Genomic DNA, 23,127 nt, shown 5'->3' on the forward strand with positions numbered 1-23,127 from the left:
CAGATTGGTACAATAAAAGGAACAAAACAACAACAACAACAAAAAACAGAAGAAAACCCTTACGTGTTCGAGCCTGAACCACCGTGGTGTTCTTCAGTCCGCTGCTCCTTGTTACTATGACGACTGAATACAGGCGTCCAGCCTCCAGGGAACTGAAGGAGCACTCAGGCGGCGAGGAGCTGGACACTGCCAACATGTGGACGGTCCGCTTCCCGTCCTCTAGGTGGAGCAGGTAGCTGTCCACGACGCCCTCTGCAGGAAGCCACGAGACGTAAAGAGCATCTGACCTGCCGCCATTGGCAACCTTCACGTTGGAGACGGCGGCTGGGGCTGCAGACCAAACATTGATCAACATACAGGAGAGCACGTCAACAAGGTGTGCAAAAAACATGGTGCACACAGGAGTTCAAGACATGACCATGTAATCCCATTAATACACATGAGACCATTGTAAGAGTGTGACAATTCTGCAATTTCCCAGAGACTGGATCTGTTTCCTGTAGTGCAACCCCATTGTGTGCATCGCAGTAAATTAGATCATCAAAAAGCTAATTTATTTAAGTTGTTCGGTTTTATAGAGGGCAATATATTTTCAGTGTTAAATTTAGTGAGCGTCACGGTCACTGGTGGCTCATTCAGTACTGTAAGCAAACATATGAACAGAAAGTAGAGTGGAAGGAAAAAAGGTGAGAGGAAAATGGTCACATACAACATTGATAACAGCATCTTGGAGAAGATTGTGGAGCAAAACCCATTCAAGAATTTGGGGAAGATTCACAAGGTTTGGACTGCAGCTGGGGTCAGAGCTTCAAGTGAGACAACATCAGAGGGGTCTTACCTGTGCTTAAGAAAAAAAGGACAAGGCTGTTGCTCAGTTTTCCAAGCCCTATTTTTAGATGAAGATGAAAGTAAATTTTGCTTTCAGCTTTCGAAATCAAGTTTCCAGAGTCTGGAGGATGAGTGGAGACGCAAATATTCCAAGCTGCTGGAGGTCCAGTGTGAAGTTTCCAGTCAGTGATGATTTGGGGAGCCATCTGATCTGCTGGTGTTGGTCCACTTTGTTTTATAAAGTTTAAAGTCAGTAGAACTGTCTACCAGAAACACCAGACCCAACAATGAAGGAGCCCTGACCAAGTACTCAGTGGAGGTACTGTATAATAAATTGTTATTCTATTCAGTACATCCACATTTCTGTATTTAAAATCCTTTTAATTATCTGATGTAATATTGTATTTTTCTCAGAAAACATTTTTATTGCTGATCAATCTTTAAAATTAAAACATATAAATGCTTGAAATAATTCACTCTGTGCGTAATGAATCTATATAGGAGCTCCAGTCCTGAACTAAATCACTGAAATAAATAAGTTTTCAATTATTTTGAATTAAATGAGATGCATCCATGTCATTCATACAACATCAACCAATCTCCAAAAGCTCTAGAACGATGGCGACATACCAGGAGATCTTTGATCGTTGTGTTGCTATTACTCTCTGAACACCTACGATCAACCACTGCTGCACTATGAACTATCACACTTCTTATTTTATCCAATAAGGAGCAAAAACAAACCATAGCATATTTTCTCCTCTTGTCAAAGATCGTTTACTACTCTTAGATGGTGTTTTATTATTAGGTTTTATTTGTTATCATAATTCTTAGTTTTGTTTTTAGAGTTCATCTTTGACCTCTTAATTTAAGACTGAATCGTCTTATGAAAGATATTTAAAATATTAGTAAAACAAAACCAATGAATACACAGAAAGTATAATTTACACTGTTTTTTAATTTAAATAATATATATTTGAATTGATTAAAAACAACATGATTATCAGCTGATTGGTTGGCAGCATAGCTCATCACACACATTTGTGCATATACCATTGTGAAGACTATTACCTAACTTATGCATGTATTTTAGCAGGATCAATCAGTCTAACTTAACTTACATTGCACTTATACAGTCACATGCAAGATAAAATACTGAGAGTTCTTGCCATCGACCCTTGAACCAAGTCTGAAGCATTAAAAAGTTCACTGGCGCTCTGAACGTAAGAAAATACAAGAATCATGGATCCTCACAATGCCAGGAATACAAGTATGTACTCACACACTGCCTGCTCAGAAAACCGACTAAATAGTCACAAAATGTTCCGGCTATTGTAACAACATTGTATTGTGTGTGTGTGTGTGTGTGTGTGTGTGTGTGTGTGTGTGTGACACAGAAACCTTTGAGTCCTGGGAGTGTCTTTGTGGAACATTCCAAGCCTTCTTTTTTAGGCACGTCGGACATTGTTTTTAAGCAGCGCCTGATGTTATCACATTCTTTGTGCGAGAACTGTGAGCCGGCACGCAAAGCACCGCAGCTACATGTCGAAATAATAACCCCCTTAAGCCCCAATTTTGAACTTTTAACAGCTCTGTTAATTTTTTGCACCAAACTAAGGACAAGTTAACTTGTCGTTACACTCAATAAAAAGATATTTTAACAAACCTACAACGAATGATCAGGCAGATTTGGTGTTCCTGCTCAAAATACTAAAAACAAATTGACTTTTGCAAAAGTCAATTTGTTTTTAGCATAATTAAACTTCGTGTAATTATGCTTCTCAGTAAAGAATTAAAAACATATTTAATACTTGTCCTTCTTTTTATTTATTTATTTATACTAGTAAAATCCTTTAAGCAGAGCACTTTCTTCTTCTGCTGTCCCATACATGGCTTGAGGCAAACTATCCTCTGATGCCTTCACAGAACGTCTGTATTTATACTTCAATTAAAGTGACTCATGAAGGCATCTGGTACTGCTTTTCATTTAGAGGATCAAAGTAAAGTTGGGCTAAATCTTCCCTTTTCCTCCATTTCACAATAATGCACAATTTTGTTCTGTTCTATCACATAAAATGCCAATAAAATACATTGAAGTCTGTTGTAACTTGAAAAAATGTAATAAAGTTTAAAGTTGAATACTTTTTCAAGGCACTATATGCATATTATTAGTACAATAATGTGATAATGTATTTATGCAAATATATATGAGTATATGTGTTTATCCGTTTAAATTAAAAAGTCAAATAACCAAAATAAACAAAAACTATCTTAGAATTTCTTGTATTCCCTTTAGATTGCTTTTATGCATTTTCTATGCAGCAGATGGATCAGCAAGTCTTAAAATGGAGCTAGAATTATAGACTATTTTGAAACAGGCAGCTAATTCCTTAAAACGTAATGTCTAAAACCCACCTCGAGTTGCACGGAATGGAAGTATGTTTCTTTAAAGCTATAGTTAGTCTAGATTTTATTTAGAAAACATAGATTTAACAGTCTGTTTAAAGGAGGGTAAGAATTTGCGAAGTTTTTAACTCTCTTCCTGTAATAGAAGCCTTGTCTGAGAAACTAAATAAAACGCTTTTCCAGTAATTCTTATTGTAAAGTTTAATTTTCCTAACAGATGGGCTTTGGTCATATTGGATCTTTTGAAATGTAGTGTTGGAGCATTCCTGTTCTGTTGATTGTTTGGTCGAAAGCCTCCATGAGGTTTCCTGTTTTGGCCGTTGATTGTGTTCGTTAGGAAAAAGCTGGATGGGAATATATCTACACAATAAGATCCCAACTGACCGGCAATCAACCATGGTTACATAAGAGAGTGTGTTTGTTTGTCATTAGCTCTCATGAACAATAAGTTTCCCTGTGCAAACTACAGAAAACAACCTCCATTTTTTATCCACACACACCAAGGATAAACCGTGTAACAACAGTAGATGTGGACTCACCTGTTTGAGCCTCCAGACTGATGGATTTAGATTGCAGGTCCCCGCTGACAGTGGCAGCCTGCAGCCTGTAGAGGGTTCCTGGTGTCAAACCAGTCAGAACAAGAGAAGCGGACCCAGCTGGAACACTGTGGTTCTGAACAACAACACTGTGGAGGGCAAGAAGAGTTCACTTTGATGACAAACTCAAGTGTATACAGAGGAAAAACAGGTAACCTGGGCATTTATGATGATTTCTGGATGCTTTGAGCCTTTTCATGCTACGACCATAAACTTCAATGTATTCTCTTGGTGATTTCACGTGATTGATCAACAGAAAGTAGTGCACACCTGGGTCTCTACCAGGTTTGTACGTCTACAAACTGAAACCGAAACCCATATTATTTGCAAAATAGTTCAGGCTCAGTCAGACTGAACTCAAGGTGTCCTTGGACATCACATTCTAAATCTTGCCACAGATTCTTGATTTTAATTAGACTTTGACTAGGTCATTCTAACCCATGAATATGCTTTAATCTAAACCATCTCGTTGTATCTCTGGCTGTATGTTTAGTGTGGTTCTCCTGCTGGAAGGTGAACCTCCATCCCAGTCTCAGGTCTTCTGCAGCCTCTAACAGGTTTTCTTCCAGGATTGTCCTGGATTTAGCTCCATCCATCTACCCATCAACTCTGACCAGCTTACCTGTTCTTGCTGAAGAAAAGCATCCCCACACCATGATGCTGCCACCACCATGTGATAGCTTTCTTTCAACAATTGCTTTTTTTCTTGCCGCTGTTCTATAGAAGTTAGATTTGTAGCACAACTAATTATTCTCCTTTCAACAGAATCTTCCTCCTGATCTGTGGATCTCTGAAGCTCCACCAGAGTTACTATGGCCCTCCTCTCTGCTTCCTTGATTAATGCTCTGCTTGTCCGGCCTGTTATCTTAGGCAGACGTCCATGTCTTGGTAGGTCTGCAGTTGGTCCATCTTCTTTCCATGTTCAGATGATTGATTGAACAGAACTCTGGGAGATGTTCAAAGCTTGGATATTACTGTAGAAGGTAACCCTGCTTTAACCTTTTCCACAACTTCCTCCCTGACTGTCTGCAGTGTTCCTTGGTCTTCATGATGCTGGTTGTTCTCTGATGTTCCTCTGAGACCAGAAACAGAACAGCTGCATTTTTACTCAGATTGAACTACACACAGGTGGACTCTGTTTTCACACATGAGGTGAGTTTTGGAGGCAATGCCATTTTCCCTCCACTTCCCAATTATGTGCCAATAAAATACATTGCAGTTTCTGACAGTAAAATGACAAAATGTGAAAAGCTTTAAGGGGTGTGCATACTTTAGCAAGGTACTAAAGTCTGTCTGGTTAAGTGACAGACAAATATTCCAATAATTACTCACCTGTTTTGCAGCAGAGCCAGTTTGTATGAGTCCACGTCTCCTGGTGGTTTCTCCCACGTCACCTGAAGGCTGTTGACTCCAGAGTTACTCAGGCTGATCGTACGCAGCGCCATAGGAGCTGAAAACACCAGTAGCATGAGGACATTTATCTTAGCAAAGCTAAAACTACATTTGGTTCATCGTCTCAACGGAAAAATACAAAAACATTAAAATAGGATTGGTTGAGACACCTGTCCTTCCCTCCACTGACACAGATGTGTTCAGTTTCCCGCTCCTCGTTGTCACGGTGATGATGTACCACCTTCCAGGTGTGAGCACGTTAAACGTGCACTCCCTCATGTTTGGCTCAACCTCTCGTGTGTCCACGGTGGCATCATCTGGAAGATGGTGGGGATTACAAAAACATCCAAGCTGAAAAGTGGTCATGCATTTCTAGTGGGGATTTGGCGTTACCATGGCGAATGGTGAGGAAGTAGCCGTCACGTGACCCAGAAGGGGCGTGGTTCCACATGGCACTGAGCGAAGTCTCATCAGAGTGGCGAATGTGGAGATCCACCACTGCAGCAGGAGCTGCAGAGACACATTTTACACAGATGAGTTATTTTATTTCCTGTCTCACGTTAAGCACTGATGATATCTTTGTGTATGTCATATTTATTTTTTTACCAGGAAAGACCCACTGAAATGTAAAAATCACAGTTACAAGAATGTCCTTGCCAAGGCTGCTCTGAATTAAGTCCAGACACGTCAAACAGGAAAATTAAACCATCAATTAACACAGCTGTATTCAGATGTTTGACTGTTTTAAATATTAAACAACAAGTTCATTTAAATGTGGTTGATTTTGGAAGTGAATACAAAATATCTGAAAGCTTTTCTTCCAAACCCGGTACGAACCCTTGGTGCCATCGATAAAAACAGATCATATGAGCGAATATATACTTCGTGGTTAATATAAGTTGCAGGGTATGAAAAGAGAGGGCCAAGAATAGCTGTTTAAATGTTGGTATGCTGGTGGTTAGAGTACATGCACTGAATTACATTGCTCTAGATTCCTCTGTGCTGTTTTAGAACTATGATCCAGCTGAAATTAGTTTAATTGAATCTTAATTTTATTATTTCATTTTAAACATTTTTCTTGTTTTTGTGAAGTTCTTAATACGAAAACGTTAATTTCCAACCTGTTGATCCATCACAGCTGCTGTCGATCGTCAGTCCTCCACTCTCCACGCTCACCACGGCTCTGTATCGTCTTCCAGGTGTCAGCAATGTCCCCGGAAAGCTAAAGTTCACCGTTTTCCTGTCCAGGGAGGTACCGACTAACTGCTTCAAGCCCTCAAACAGGACAACCCTGTAGCTCTCCCAGTTGCCAGCAGGGGGCGCCCAAGTTAGGAGAAGCCCGCCGGAGGAAGAAGGAGACAAGTTGAGAAGAGACGCTGGTGCCGGAGCTGGAAATCAAACAGAAATAGTGAAGAAAAAGAAAAAGATAAAAGGAAAAGAATATGTCTTGTCTCACCTGTCCTGACGGTGATTTCTGATTGGTTTGTTAGAGTACCACTAACAGACATCACTTCCACCTGATAGGCCGAGCCAGGGGTGAGCTGGTAGGCCTCTACTTCTGTGGCATCTCCAGACTGAGTTGTTATCTGGAGGAACGTGTTGTTGTTGGAGAACGTGACGACGAAAGCATCCACGTGGCCTTCAGGTTGTTGCCATGACAACCGCAGACTGGTGCCATTGTTTTCCGAGGTGATGTTGGAAACAGCAGAGGGCGCTAGTGACGAAACAAAGTGTTAAAACTTTATTTTTGCCTTCTTTTTTCCCCCCTTCTCTTCATTTCTTTAGCTTCTTGTAGCTGTTCCACTTCTACTTTACCTCCAGTGTTTTTTCCTTCTTCCTTTTCCATTCCTTATTTCCTTCTATGCTGCTTCTTGTCCCTCCTTTCCTACCTGACTATCTGTCCTCCCTACCATCTTGCATTTTTCCTTCGCGTTCTTCACTCCTTCCCTCACTTCCTCTCTCATTCTCTCCTTTCCTTCTGCTCTTGGCCTCTACCTGTCCGAGCCTCGATCGTCTTGCTGTTCTGCAGCCCACCGGCCTCCGTCACCACGGTAACGTTGTACAGTCGCCCTGGTGTCAGGTCATTGATCGTGTGCTGCGTCGTCGTGCTTCCTAACGACTCGTTCTTCAGCAGACCTGGAGTTGCAAAGGTCATAAAGATTACATGACCCTCCTGAGGAGCTTGTTTATTGCATATTATCTGTTTTTGTCAATGTAAATAACATTTTCTGGTGGAGATGCATCACCAGTCTTTTTCAGGCCGATCACAGTTTTCTTTGATGTTTGACCTTCAAATTTCAGTGTCGCTTCTAATTATGTTTTATTGTTTTCAGTCAAGTTTTCCAGCTTATTCACATTATTTTTTAGGTTTCCATTGGAAACAAGAATAAAAGGTTGTGTTTTAAGTGTTATAGCTCCTATGTAAAACATTGCAGACAAATGAGAAGTTATCTTGTTTGGCCACCAGAAGGTTCTGCCACTTTTTAAGAATTATAAACTCTGACATTTGCGATGCTCCTACATACCAGATTGATTCAAACTCTTCACTTCTTCCCGGAGCTGCAGCCTGAAGCGTTGCGTCCTGCCTGGGCCCGCCTGCCAGGAAAGGCCCAGGCTCCGGCATGTCCTGGAGGTCACCGCAAGGCCCACCACTGCCGATGGCCCTGGTACAAAAAAACATACACAGAAACTGTCAAAAAGCACATTTAATCACCTTTTATTGCATCGTAGAGCACACGAACACCTCAGATTTGAAATTTCAGTTACAAGAGAACCGTTTTTGTCCAGCTCCCTTCAAAATGTCCTTGCTGGACCACAGAAGGTAAACTTTCTGTTTTTGTGTCCTTGTGGAGCTCCTGAAGCGTAGATGTTTCATCCTGATAAGATTGACCTGTCTGATGTGGTAGCGGTGACACAAACACACGCCTATCAGTCCTCACAGAGAGAACTGGTGGAAAAACAAACCAGGACTCTAAAATGGGTTGAGGACATGGGCAGATTTTTAGTGTCCGGGTGTATTCACACTGAAGTACTGATGCTCTTCCTGCGGAAATCTTTCTGAACTTTAGGTTTAAAACAGATTTAAAAAAACCTTCAAAGGAAGTCTGACTGTTTATGACATGTTTGCACCAAGATCAGATCAGAACATCCTTGACCTGCAGTGGTGCACTTGATCAGGGAAGTCTAACCTGGGTTTAAAGCAGCCCCACTATGACCCGTTAAGCGTCTAAAAGGTTCTACCAAAGCTCCATTATGGAGGTTCTTTATCATTCTGAACTTATATCAACCAACGTAGAGTCGAAACTAAACAGACAATTTAGACCGGGTTTGAATTTTGTCTCTAGACTTGTTACCAGCAGTCTGACAAAGACTTTTTGTTCCAATTTCTTCCTGAATTGATGAAAAATCCCAAACAACAGTTTGACAAAGAAATCTTAGATAATATTTTAGCTTTAACAACAAGAGTTCCAGGGTTACTCAAAAACTACAAGTACCACTCAAAAAAGAATATTGTGAAAAAGGTCAATATTCTTGGTCCCTCATTTCAGAAAGTGAAACTCTTATATAGATTTATTACACAGTTACAAATTTCAAGACTTATTTCTTGTAATTGTGATGATTCTGGTTTACAGAGAATGAAAACCCACAATGCAGTATCTCAGGAAATTACCTTATTGTGAAAATGTTATAGCATATTGATAGAAAGCTGAGTGGAAGGAAAAAGTGTGGTAGGTCAAGGTGCACCAGCAGCAGGGATAACCACAGCCTTCAGAGGATTGTCAAGCAGGTGCCGGCCCACACTGCCAAAGGTGCCAAATGTTGGTCCAATGAGCATGGTTTTACTGTGCTTAATTGGCAAGCAAACTGGGCTGTCAAGAGGAAGATGAGAGGCACCAGAACCAACAATTACCTCAAGGCCGGTATCAAAGCAACCTGGGCTTCCTAAACACCTCAGCAGAACCACAGGCTGATCTCCTCCACGCCTGCTGCATTGATGAAGTAATTCATGCAAAAGGAGCCCAGACCAGGTACTGAGTGAATAGAAATGAACATACTATTTAGAAACCTGACATTTCTGCTTAAAATATTTTTAAAATACTGAAATATTTTAAAAAGGTGAATTTCGGGTTTTCATTCTCTGTAAGCCAGAATCATCAAAACTACAAGACATAAAGGCTTAAAATATTTTACTCCATAAATAATCTATATATGAGTTTCACTTTCTGAAATGTTGAGCTCAAGGTTTTTCAAGATTATGTCAGCAACTCCGCAACCAAATACTAAAAATAAGATTTTAATCTCCTGGATGTTATAAAAACACGATGCTCTTCCCCAGCACTCCCCTACCAGCTGTGTGCTGATAGGACCATGCGGCCGATTGATAAAACTTCCACCTCTCTTCTCAAGGACAATGGCGCTTCTATCAGTGTTGACGGTCTAATTCTTGCAAACACACTCAGACTTAAATATTCACACCCTCAAGATTCCACCGTACCCTTGCTGAATCTTTCCTTATGTGTGTGTTGCGTACCCCTGCTGAGGTTTTTTGTGCTATTAAATATGATTTTTTTTTTCCCCCTCTTATCTTACTTTAGCTAAACGTGTGATTTCATTACTTTTCATAGATTTTCAGATTTCTCAGGATTACCAGCAAAAGCCAATTGTTATTAGTATTTGAAAATTTGACTACAGCTGTTTATACATAGATGACCAGAGATTTTTAGATTTCTTAGAAGAATTTATATATTTTTAGATTTCTGAGAAGGATTGTATTACAACTATTTCATACCAGTGAAAGCCAAAAATTATTAGTATTTAAAAAGTTTGGACTAAAACTGTGTTATTCAATTCAATTCAAAAATACTTTATTAATCCCAAAGGGAAATACCAGTGACCAGTGACCCATCTTATTTGAACGATGGGACCAGAACTGCCTCATACCAGCGACCTGAAGGATTAATATTATTCAATTCAATTCAGTATTATTTATATAGCGCCATTTCACAACACGTCATCTCAAGGCACTTCACAACAGTCAGGTTCATACATTCCAATTAATCCTAATTATTGAACAGTTCAGTCAGATTCAGTTATTTATTCAAATTGGATAAAAAGTTTTTCTATCTAAGGAAACCCAGCAGATTGCATCCAGTCAGTGACTTGCAGCATTCCCTCCTCCTGGATGAGCATGTAGAGACAGTGGACAGTGACTGGCGTTGACTTTGCAGCAATCCCTCATACTGAGCATGCATGTAGCGACAGTGGAGAGGAAAAACTCCCTTTTAACAGGAAGAAACCTCCAGCAGAACCAGAACCAGGCTCAGTGTGAGCGGCCATCTGCCACGACCGACTGGGGGTTTGAGAGAACAGAGCAGAGACACAAAGAGAATAAAGAAGCACTGATCCAGGAGTACTTTCTATGGGAAGGAAAAGTAAATGTTAATGGATGTAGCTCCTTTAGTCGTTTCATCTAGAAAGAAAGAACAGATAAACTCTGAGCCAGTTTTCAAGGTTAGAGTCTGAAAGAGAGAACATAGAGTTAGTTACAGTAGAAGCTCAGTCAGTAGCCATGTCTAGGAGAGAGAAAGGGTTAAACACTAAAAGACAGGGCCATGTGGATCATCTGTAGAGGGTGAGCATTAAGTTGTTGTCAGCAGAAGCTCAGACGATGCCCCTCTCCAAAAAAGTGTCACAGGTAGACACAGAGTCAGGCCAGGTGTAGCTTCTAGGAAGAGAAAAGAGAGAACAAAGTTAAAAGCTGAAATAACAGCAAATAATGCAAAATTGGAGAGTAGTGTGAGAATGTAGCAAAGAGGGTGAAAGTGGTCATTATGTCCTCCAGCAGCCTAAGCCTATAGCAGCATAACTACACAGATAGTTTCAGTTCAGATTATTTAGTTAAACGGCGCTTATTTACAACAATGTCGTCTCAAGGAACCCCACAAAGGGTCCCACTGATGGTTATTGTTATACTAAAAACCCCAAGGATTGGGATACCTCTCTCTGTCAAACTGATTATAACCATTGGAAAAGAGAAGGGGTCATACAGGTAGCAGAAATGGAGGGTGTGTTTGCACCTCAACCATAACTGAGCCTGTTTAGGCTAAACCTGACTCCCCCTTACACCAACAGGGAGGGAAGAAGGCTCCCTCCCTGATAAACTAAGCCACTCTAACTATAAGCTTTATCAAAAAGGAAAGTTTTAAACCTAGCCTTAAAAGTAGACAGGGTGTCTGCCTCACGGACTAAAACTGGGAGCTGGTTCCACAGGAGAGGAGCCTGATAACTAAAGGATCTGCCTCCCATTCTACTTCTAGAGACTCTAGGAACCACCAGTAAACCTGCAGTCTGAGAACAAAGTGCTCTGTTAGGAACATATGGACCAATCAGATCTCTGATGTATGATGGAGCTAGATCATTAAGGGCTTTATATGTGAGAAGGAGAATTTTAAATTCTATTCTGGATTTAACAGGAAGCCAATGAAGGGAAGCTAAAATAGGAGAAATATGATCTCTCTTTTTAATTTTCATCAGAACTCTTGCTGCAGCATTTTGAATCAGTTGAAGGTTTTTAACTGCATTTTGTGGACATCCTAATAGTAAAGAATTACAATAGTCCAGCCTTGCAGTAACAAATACATGGACATGTCCTGGTCAAAAATAACACCAAGGTTTTTTACTTTATTACCGGAGGTCAATTTAATGCCATCCAGGTTAAGTGATTGACTAAGTAGTTTCTTGTTTAAAGACTCCGGTCCAAAGACGACAACTTCTGTCTTGTCTGAATTTAGAAGCAGAAAATTTAAAGTCATCCAAGTTTTTATATCTTCAAGACATGCTTGTAGTCTATCTAACTGGTTGGGTTCATCAGGATTTATGGACAAGTAAAGCTGAGTATCATCAGCGTAACAGTGAAAATGTATCCTATGCTGCCTAATAATTTTACCTATTGGAAGCATATATATAGTAAAGAGAATTGGCCCAGGTACTGAACCCTGTGGTACTCCACAATTAACCCTGGAGTTTAAAGATGATTTATCATTTACATGAACAAACTGGAATCTGTCAGACAGATCAGATTTAAACCAGCCTAGCGCTGTTCCCCTGATCCCTACAACATATTCCAGCCTTTCTAAGAGAATATTATGATCGACTGTATCAAATGCAGCACTGAGATCTAACAGAACCAGAACAGACACAAGTCCATTATCTGAGGCCATAAGAATATCATTAGTGACTTTCAGCAGAGCTGTTTCAGTGCTATGATGAGCTCTGAAACCTGACTGAAACTCTTCAAACAGGTCATTGCTGTATAAATGTTCACACATTTGATTAGTAACTATTTTCTCAAGAATTTTAGATAAGAATGGAAGATTGGATATAGGTCTGTAATTTTTCAAGTCATCTCGATCAAGCGAAGGTTTCTTAAGTAAAGGTTTAATTACAGCTAATTTAAAAGCCTGTGGTACATATCCATTTACTAAAGATAGATTATCATTTTTCTTCTAGCACCGGATGAATTCCTTACCACAGAGGACTTAATAATATAATTACCTCTATTAGAAAGATTGGATTAGAACCAGCTCTTACCAGTAAACCCCCAAGGATTATTAATGTGCGATTTGTTTTTCTGTTTGATTATATGTATCATTGTAATGTTTTTCCTCATCTACAGCGCTTTGAGTGCCTTGTTGCTGAAAAGCGCTGTATACATAAACTTGACTTGACTTAAAATCATTGATTCATCATATAAAGTGAAGAGAGCTTTGTAAACAGAAAAACATTTCCATTTTTTATTGGATCAGAAGGAAGTTTCTGCCTCCAGAGCAGGATCTGGGTGTCTTTATCATGGTAGGATGTATTCGAAGAATGTATCTGGAGTAATGAGGGGCTTTCTCTAGCCTCTGGTGGTGAAGAAGGAGATGAACTACAAAGTGAAGCTCTAAATTTACTGATCCATGCATGTTCCAACCCTCACCTACATTCATGAGAATCGAATCATGACTGAAAGAACAAGATCCTGGAAATAAGCGACTGAAATTATCTTCAACTTAAGCAGGGCAGCTCTGGATATTCAGAAGAAAAAGGGCAAAGCTTGCAAGCCTAAAGAACTCAAATCCAACTGTGAGGCACGAGGTTGGCAGCATTATGTTAAGGGGATCCAAAGCTTTAGATATTCCACACTGGCCCATGGTGATAAAGAGTTAGAGCATGAAGTGTTAAGAGTCCAGTCATTATTGGTTAATTCCAGTCATCATTAATTCACCCTTTGCATGCCAATAAAATATTCAGCCGGAGTCTCACAACAGGAGATGCCTACACTTAACTGAAGATGGTTGAGGTCAAAGAGAGCTGAAAACATTTTATAGTGGCTCTGGTTATAGAGAACAGGCTTATGCTCTTAATTTAACATTTTAACAACGGTTTCCTCTAAAATTATTTACAGTAATTTAATCTGAGCCGGGCACTGGAGGGAGCCTTAGAGTAGAGCACCTGCTCTTCCATATCGAAAGGAGCCAGTTGAGGTGGTTCACCTGATCAGGATGCATCCTGGATGACTCCCTTTGCAGATTTTCAGGGTATGATGGACGGATGGACTTTTAATCAATTGTGATATATTTTTGTTTTTAAATGAATAAAAACCTTCCCACTCATTTTATAAACTTCTTTAATTTCCTGCAGATCTTCCTGAGGCTGCATGGCCCAAAATGTAAATTATAAATGTTCTTCAGTAAAACAAAGTAAACTTTCACTCTTTAAGTGCAATTAAACCACTGTTTTAAACATTTACTTTGATGGAACCTTTTTTGATGGAAAATTTTCACATCACTGTATCTTGAGAGAGAAAGTCTCCACAGCAACATCCTTAACTCCATCAGTCAACACACGGTTAAACACTCCACTGACACTCGAGCATTTGCCACATCAAAAGTTAAGAAAACTAAAACAAAAGTTCTTAAAAGGTCAGCAGAGCCTCCAGAGATAAGAACGCTCCAACAGGACAGAGGGACTGTTTGCATGGCTGCGAAGGTTACCGTCGGGACTCTGCTGGGCGCAGCAACGCCCCGTTTCCTCCAAACGCAACATACACGCACCCTCACACCCTTTCCCACAGAACAAAGAAACAATGGAGGCAGGAAATGGCTGAACCCGGAGCTCTGCCCACCATGGAAATACACACCAAGGGTCCAACTTCTGTTCTGGATGCCCGCCAACGTGGGGGACGCGGCGCACACATGCACTTTCAACATGCACCGCTGCAGCTCTATCACTCTGCCTCAGCAGGACTGCGGTTCCTGTAGCTAATCACAGAGCGGCAGAGGGGGGAAGCTTCATAACATTAACTCGGAGACACAGCGGAGGGGGGCTGTGTTTGTTCACTTCAAACTGCCAGAGGTCAGCGGGGATGGAAACAACTGAGCTGAACACAATACAAGCAGAGAGTGAGAGCGCACAGGTAAAGTGAGCGTCAGGAATGTGGCTCTTTAACTAACGTCCTAAAACGGCTGATGAATTATTAAATGATTAAGGTTTGCTTACTCTGTGTACATGGCTCCAGCTATTTAAAAAGCATATTATTGAAAATGTTCATTTATTTCTGTAATTCATCTAAGAAATTGAAACTCATTATATAGTTTCATTACACACCGACTGACGTATTTGAAGATCATAACTTACAGCTAATGAAAACCCAAATTCAGTTCCAAAGAAATTAGAATATTACACAAGACCAATAAAATGTCCTCTTTCCCACATAATCATGGGGACGACTGCAATTTTCCATTAACATCCAAGCATGTTATTGGAAAGTTGAGTGGAAAGAAAAAGTGTAGTAGAAAAAGGGATAACTGTAGCCTGGACAGGATTATGAAGCAAAATCCATTGAAGAGTTTAGGGGAGCTTCTCAAGACTTGGACTGCAGCTGGAGTCAGAGCTTCAAGAGCCGCTACTCACAGACGTTTCCAGGCTGTGGACTACAGCTGTCACATTTATTGTGGTCAGCCAATCCTGAGCCAGAGAAATAAACAAAAACCTAGCATTGGCCAAGCTACCATCTAGGTGTTATAAAATTATGTTCAGCAGGATAAAAGTGGCAAACGTTCTCCTTCAGTTAGGCATATTTGCAAATTGCCAAGGGTGTGGTGCCTTTGGATTTTGCCTCAATGGGCCGATACAACCCTCCAGCCTCTTAGGAACTCTAAATTTGACCTTTATCAAACTCCAAGTGGTAGTAATGCTGTCTTATGTACTGTTAAGGCATCTTTAATGTCTATTGACCATAGGATGATCCAGTCCAGACCGGATTACCTCCACATCGCATCATTCTTTCTGGGAGCCGAACTGTGTTTTAGTCGGTGTATATATAAATCATATCATTGTGACACAAGCTTAGACAACAACCATGACCTTTAAACAACGGATATGTAATCAGACAGTTAGCCTAAGTGGCTGTCAACATTATGAATGTAGTCTAAGTGAAGGAAATGCCTTGTTCTGAAATCTTTGCTGGAAGTCAACAGCTTAAATATAGAGAAGAACGGCAGAGTCCCGCTATCTACAGACGGAGAAGTGGCAAAAACATCAGAATAATGCTGTGCAAACAAGTTAATGGAGTTTGAGATGCTCTACACAAACTAAATGATAGTTAAACCCCTCAGGGATAATATGTTCTCCGTTTATTAATATTTGATCTTTTCAAACTGTGGCCGTGTTGATGCAAATACAATGAAATGTGTGTTTTGGAGCGAGATTTTCATGTTTTTTATGACTAAATAACTAAAATGAACTAAACCAAATAGAGCAATCTGTCTCTCTTCTGCAGTTTTTGAGCCATTAAATTCTGTTCCAAATAGATTTTTTTAAATATACTATATGTATATTACAATAAATAATTTAATTTGTAATGAAATTTTCTTTTCATCCCCTAAAGTTGAAATCTTGTCAAATTTTATTTTATTATTCTTTTACCAGCTGAAGCTATTTTTTATCTACTGTAAATTTGCTTATATGGGATACATCTAGTCAACTTTTTAACAATTTTGAGTTAAAATTATAAATGGTATCAATGTTTTAAAGTCAGAGGGTCGGGTACTCTATATATTTTCTTGCAAAAGTGGCATTGAAGAGGATGAAGATTTAGGTTAATTATATAATTAAAAAAATAAAAACAATTATGTTGATACATGAATCTTTAAAGAAACATTTTTGTCTCAATGAATCAGGTGGAGCAATTTATTTACCAAAAACTGTTCAAACTGAATGTTGCAGCTAAAGTATGGTGAAGGACTTAAGGTAATAATGAATTTAAAACAAAAATATCTTTAAAAAAGCATTTTTGTGTCTGAGGGGGTACAGGTGGAGTAAAAAATGAAGGATTGAATAATCGGCAAAAAATGTTCCAAGCATTTTTCAAATTAGCACCAAATCTCTAGGTTTGACATTAAAGAGGAACCTTTGTTTGAGGGCAGCTATGAACCTGAGGAGAACTTACTGGTGTGCACGGTGACCTCTGCTGACTCATTGTCTGTCTGCGACCGAACCTGCAGCTGATAGGCGGTTCCAGGTTCCAGGTGATCCAAAACGCAGGTGAAAACCTCCGTCCGGCTGCTGTTTCCCCCATCCTCGGTCGGCACAAAGCTCAACCCTCTTCCCTCTTCCTGTCCTTCTACAGTCTCGTTCCTCCTGAGTTCCCGTTCTGGGATTCTTCTACACTCGGAGATGTCCGCTCCGACGTCCGGCGATGCCACAGAGAAGGAGCAGTTCTGTCCAGGAGTGCTCACAGTCAAAGAAACAGAGTTCAGACTGGATATTGATCCAGACACAGAGATGTTACAGGGAATGGACACTGCAGGGACCTTTGTGGGAGCCGCACTGCTCACAACCTGATGGGAGGGTAGAAACAGAACACATCATCTCAGTTTCAGTAAGTTCAATTTAGGACCACTTAAAGGTATTTTCAGGACAAATATGATTTGAATTTTAAACATACTTAAAATATAAATAACTTATTTACTTAATAACTTAAATATAACCTCAATAGCATAATCAGAGGTAAATACAACCTTTTCAAGTGCTTTTAAACACCCAGTTAGCTAACTTCGGTTCCTTCCTAATGTATGCAGTAGGCTTTATGATAGTGACAGGCTTCAGGAAACTAACTACACCCCTGTACTCAAGACAAACCTCCTTAATCACCTAAACATGCGGTTTTAATCCAGTGAGACGGTTTGGGCACAATAATTATTGTAAATAACCTTTTTATCTCCTAACTAAATCAACTTAACTCCAGTTTTAGGTCAGGTAGGAATACCTAAATTATATTTTTGCTAAATGCCACAATATAGAGAGAAATTCTTTTAATTCTTAACTTTACATACATTTTTAACTATATGATTTGGGTGAAAGGTCTCAGGTTTCCTTCTAAAAGCGTTACAGAAAACTTTGCTAGAATTTTGGCTCATTCTTCCTGACAGCACTGGTGTAACCGGGTCAGATTTGTAGCCACCTTGCTCGCACACATCTTTTCAGCTCTGCCCACTAATGTTCTATGGGACTGAGATCAGAACTTTGGTATCTGTAGGGTCCCAGTGGAAGATCCATTCCTGCCCAAGCTTTAATGTCCCGGTTGTCACTTGAATTGCTTCATGTTCTTTTCTCATGATGGACCTCCTGCAGCAAAACAACCCACAAAATAATGCTGCCACCCTCGTATGTTAGAGTTGGGTAGGTGTTCTCAGACTTGCCAGCTTTCCTCCAGATCCAGTTCAGATATTGGAAGCTTACAAACCTATGACATCTTCTGGCCTTTCCCCAATTGTTTAAAAACTCTAAAGTTGTAGAAATTAACAAATCCCTGGAATTAAACAAATATAAATAATTCTTGTTTCAACTGCATAAATAAAGAAAGGGTTATAAATGAACATATACAAAGTTAAAACCCAGTATAGGAAATTTGGGCCTATTAAGACTTTCTAAGACTTAAAATTAAGATTATTAAGTGTAAAACTTTGAGGATCTTGCAGAAACCCTAAAGAGATTTTTCTAAGTTTATGTCACAGAAGCAGCTTTAGGGGGAAGCTGTAAATTAATTCCCTTCTAAAGCTGATTTTCATCAAACTATGAGAATAAAACTGCCCAGTTTCAATGTTTTTTCCCAACAACTAGAAGCAGCTGTTTTATTTTTAAGAAACTTGATACTTTTGCGTCAAACTTGTAAACATGAAACATGTGAAGTACAAACTGGATTTATGAGCCAGCAAGAGAAATGCTGCAAAAAAAAGGGAGAAAATGGTGAAATCTCTACAGACTTGTAGATGCAGAAAAAGTATTGAAACCTGTTTGAGAAGCAGGAAAAATAAACTTTTACAGCCGGCTTTCAAGTCTGCAAGGGACAGGTGTCCAAATTTGACAAAACAAGTCCAAGGATGGAGCGGCACTTTGATGCTATTGTTCTGGGAAACTTTCAGGAGGCCGACGAAGACCAAAACTGAGACTAAAGAGGAACTGAAGCCACCTTCTTCCTTAGCCATTCCAGTGAATAAAACTGATCAACTTTTCATTGTGGATGGGAAATATAAGGAAACAATTAAACATTTTGTTCTCAGACCACAGATATTAATTTGTTCGGACTCCAAGTCAAGTCCAAGTCTCTTAACAACTAAAATAAATATTTTCTTTTCAAATCCCCAACATTTAGGTCACTTCGTAGGTTAGGAACCCAAACCTGGACTGAACTTCAGGCCTAAATAACAAAATGAATATTAATGATTATTTTTAAATCTATTAATATTTACTAACAGTAATCTTTTAACATTTAATTTACAAAATCAGCTAAAGGATGGTTTGGATCAACGTTTAAAATAATATAAATAAAACATGAACAGGTTTTTATCTCTTATGTTGAATTTTTGCTTTAATGTCTTGTAAGTTAACAATTAACAGCTGTTTCTCCCTGTCTTCATATTGTCCTCTCCTTCATTAGATGTTCCTTTAAATCTGGTTTGGATGGTTTTCTTCTCACTCTGAGCTGGAGAAGTTTTAATAATGTTGGGAAATAATTTTATAAATCCACTTTAAAACCTTTGTTCTCAATTCTAAATAATAAAGATGTTCACATTTAAGGTATAAATTACATTATGAACAAGAAACTGCAGGAGGTAAATAAATGAGTGAAAGTAACAGGAAGTGCTTTATTCTGATATTTCCAGTAGGAAGTGTCCTTGTAATGTAGCAGCTAGCTTAGCAGCGAGAGAAGGTCAGAGGTCAGTTATGTTTATTTTGTTCCTAAATGATCTAATGTCATTTAATTCCGCTTTTAGATGGAGAGACATTCAAATGGTCATTATTATGAAGCTACAGCTAACATGAACAGGTTGTTATGAGTCATTAACATCCCATAATAATCCACTAAAATGGCTACTCGTCCTTTCACAGTAAAGCAGTCTGGAGCTCACTGACCGGCTTCCTGTCACTCTTCCTTACAGGAGATTAAAACTGGAACTAAGACTCGAGTCTCAAACCACAAGTCCAAGTCAAGTCTCAAGTCTTTAGGGCACACTTCTAAGACGAGACTGAAGTCTTTAATGTTGTGATTTAATTGCGACTCGAGTCGGAGTCTCAGACTCTGAAAAGTTGTCACGTGGTGAAGGTTACACGACTGAGCATCTCCAAAACTGCATCCTGCTGGGTGTTCCCCAGTGGTCAGTCATACATCTTAATGGTTTGAAAATTTACCATCCATCAGTGTTGTACTATTTTTGTTCCTATTTTAGTCATTAACAGTTTAGCGAGAAATTAGACTTTTTGCTATTGTGTTTTTCTGTGATTTTATCACATATTTTGATCTTTGCAGTTTCTAATTTTACAATTTCTTATTTTTTAGATTTATCTCTGGTTGCTAACTATTTACTTTATTCATTTTATCTTTTTCTTGTTTGTTTTATACTTGGGTTGATCATTTCTGTCAATAACCTGCTGTAAAGTTCGGCTTGCAGTATGGTTTTCGTCCCGGTCCTGGAACACTGGACCAGCTCTATACCCTCTACAGGGTACTCGAGGGTTCATGGCAGTTTGCCCAACTGGTCCACATGTGTTTTGTGGACCTGGAGAAAGCATTCGACTGTGTCCCTAGTGGTGTCCTGTGGGGGGCGCTCCAGGAGTATTTGTCCTCTTCAGATTGGAGGGGAGTTCCTGCCTCAAGTGGAGGAGTTTAAGTATCTCGGGGTCTTGTTCACGAGTGAGGGAAGAATGGAGCGGGAGATCGACAGACGGATCGGTGCAGCTGCCACAGTAATGGGGGCACTGTGCCGGTCCATTGTGGTGAAGAGAGAGCTGAGCCGAAAAGCGAAGCTCTCGATTTACCGGTCGGTCTACGTTCCTACCCTCACCTATGGCCATGAACTTTGGATCATGACCGAAAGAAAGAGATCCCGCATACAAGCGGCTGAAATGAGCTTCTTCCGTAGGGTGGCTGGGCACTCCCTTAGAGATAGGGTGAGGAGCTCGGCCATCCGGGAGGGGCTCGGAGTAGAGCCGCTGCTCCTCCACATCGAGAGGAGCCAGTTGAGGTGGCTCGGGCATCTATACCGGATGCCTCTGGACGCCTTCCTCGGGAGGTGTTCCAGGCACGTCCCACCGGGAGGAGGCCCAGGGGACGGCCCAGGACATGCTGGAGGGACTATGTCTCTCGGCTGGCCTGGGAACGCCTTGGGCTCCCCCCGGAGGAACTGGAGGAGGTGTCTGGGGAGAGGGACGTCTGGGTGTCTCTGCTGAGTCTGCTGCCCCCGCGACCCGGTCCCGGATAAAGCAGAAGACGACATCGACCTGCTGTAAAGCACTTTATGAAAAGTACTATAAACTGACTGGTGTGCTGGAGAAAACAAGACCAATTCATAGAGGTTCCACCTCACAGGTTACCTGCTGCTAACATCTTGGTGTCAGAAGCCACAGCACACATTAAGGGGTCTAGAGGAGCCAATGGAGGACCAACCCACAATTTAGCAGGTGGTCATAATGGTATGCCTTATCACTGTAAGCATAAAGTGAAGTAACAATTTGAATATTAACTGTTGGAAAGCAACATTTCAAAGTTTTACCAATTTACAAACTGATCCAAAACTCTGTTGGATCATCAGAACTATTAGAGCTTCTGGTCTGGATTTATCTTGAGCCGATCATTTTCACTCTCATGATATCATTCTTTTTACATGTCTTAATATAGAACCAACCTGGCTTCGACACCTAAGAGAAATTATTTGAGTGACGTTTTCCCAGTTCCTTCTCCAACACTAGATGTTCTGGCATTGAGGACACCAATGTGCCTTAGATTAGGGGAAAACATGTCAGCTGATATTTCTTATTCCTCAAGTATAAACAGCCAAACCTGATATATAAATTAGGACAACTATAATTTGCTGAATTTAGTTTTCTTTGAAGAGACGCTGCAGCAGCATGAAGCAGCCTGTTGCTGCTGATCTGCAGCTATTTAAAGACCAACGCTTGCTACAGTCATGTTTGTGGTCGAGCGGCTGCCTGTTGGTTTGTGTGCAACGTCCTAGGTGATAACGCTGTCGGTGACGATTGAGCTGCATGAAACTAAAACTTGGGAAGAGGAGCAGATAAGTTCAAGGAGTTCAGAGTCTGGACAGAGACAGGAAGAGAAGGAAGTGATCCAGGGGAAAATTGTACTGGTGGTTCTGATGGGTGAGGGAAACCCAGGAATCAGCTTCAAGTCTGCAGAATCATGTGAAACACTTTCATGGAGCATCATGAGGAGGTGAATCCAAAAGGCATTGTTGGCTGCTGAAATCTGGGATTTAACAGGAATTAACACAGGTTCCTCTGGAAAACAGAGGTAATTAGCATCTTCAGGTCCTAAATTAATAAAAAGTTCAATTAAAAAGAAAAATCATAGCCTGCTTTCATCAATATCACAGCTCTTAGTCGACAATCTTTCCTCTTTTGTGTTTAACCTTTAATTTCTATTTTTACTACAGCTTCAGAGTCTGTGCTGGACTTCAACACTTTGATCGGCTTTGGTGCACTATTTACAGATTTCATGATCCAGAAAAAACGTTCAGAGCCAGAAAACTGGTTTTAAACAACATTTCTAAACAAGATAAAGCACCAGCTGTTTGATCACAACGGTCCTCCCAAAGAAATGATCCCTATTGTTTCCCCAGCTGATCTAATGATGGGATGGTTCTTGTGTTTTTATTCTAGAAATCAAAGCTCAGATCTGCCAAATCAGAGTTCCTACATGTAGAGAAAATTGTATATTATATTTTTTAGCTGAGATGAAAAATGGAGGCATCAAGCAGGCAAAGTTACCTTTTTAAAAAAATCACAAGCAGTGACTCGTCACTGTTATGTTTTTCTCTTTCAAACTTTCAATGCAGCCTGAAAAAAAGCGTTAAAAGATCCTGACTGAAATATTTCACACCTTGAACAGAATAATGCTTCAGATGCAAAACAAACAATAACAGTAATGAAAACTGGTTCTACACTGGTTCTATATTTTCCCCTAAAGAAGCATAAAATGGACTGAATGTCCACTTGGATTCACCAGACTAACCTGGAGCAGCAGCAGCGAGGTGAAACCCAGGCAGCAGGAGAAACTTCCAACTTTACATTTCAGCATTTTGATTGTCCTTCAGATCCTCAGTTGGAGCATGCACCACCATAATCCTGAGGTCCAAGATGTTTCAAAGACAGATATTCCCTCTGTTTTAGCTCCCGTTCTTCACTGGAGTCCTCCTGGAAATAAAGTGTCCTTCTGTCTCCTGCAGAACAAAGTAATTCCTTATTTTAAGTTAACTGTGCCCAGAAAACTTGTCTTCTCTGCAGCTCATGTCCATCCTGGACTCGGACCTCCTTAGACCGGACCTTTTCCTCTCTGGACCCTGTC

At 40.2% G+C, this 23,127-nt stretch overlaps 1 protein-coding gene across 2 annotated transcripts in view; it reads right to left on the minus strand.

Annotated features, from left to right (window-relative positions):
* ptprb (protein tyrosine phosphatase receptor type b) overlaps positions 1-23,127 on the minus strand; it is a 43,867-nt gene extending 20,740 nt beyond the window's left edge. Inside the window, exons 1-11 of one of the 2 annotated variants that reach the window (XM_047389633.1) lie at positions 22,795-23,127; positions 16,714-17,104; positions 7,748-7,885; positions 7,218-7,358; positions 6,679-6,936; positions 6,344-6,610; positions 5,616-5,732; positions 5,393-5,539; positions 5,163-5,280; positions 3,774-3,919; positions 64-330 (exon numbers count right to left, since the gene is read on the minus strand). In XM_047389633.1, the coding sequence (XP_047245589.1) occupies positions 64-330; positions 3,774-3,919; positions 5,163-5,280; positions 5,393-5,539; positions 5,616-5,732; positions 6,344-6,610; positions 6,679-6,936; positions 7,218-7,358; positions 7,748-7,885; positions 16,714-17,104; positions 22,795-22,860 (2,056 nt within the window). In that variant the 5' untranslated portion in view covers positions 22,861-23,127. Of the gene's footprint in view, positions 1-63; positions 331-3,773; positions 3,920-5,162; positions 5,281-5,392; positions 5,540-5,615; positions 5,733-6,343; positions 6,611-6,678; positions 6,937-7,037; positions 7,179-7,217; positions 7,359-7,747; positions 7,886-16,713; positions 17,105-22,794 lie in introns of those variants that run through there. The other variant, XM_047389634.1, reaches the window with a different exon arrangement.

The sequence above is a fragment of the Girardinichthys multiradiatus genome, chromosome 17 (assembly GCF_021462225.1).
Source record: "Girardinichthys multiradiatus isolate DD_20200921_A chromosome 17, DD_fGirMul_XY1, whole genome shotgun sequence".
Classification (NCBI taxonomy): domain Eukaryota; kingdom Metazoa; phylum Chordata; class Actinopteri; order Cyprinodontiformes; family Goodeidae; genus Girardinichthys; species Girardinichthys multiradiatus.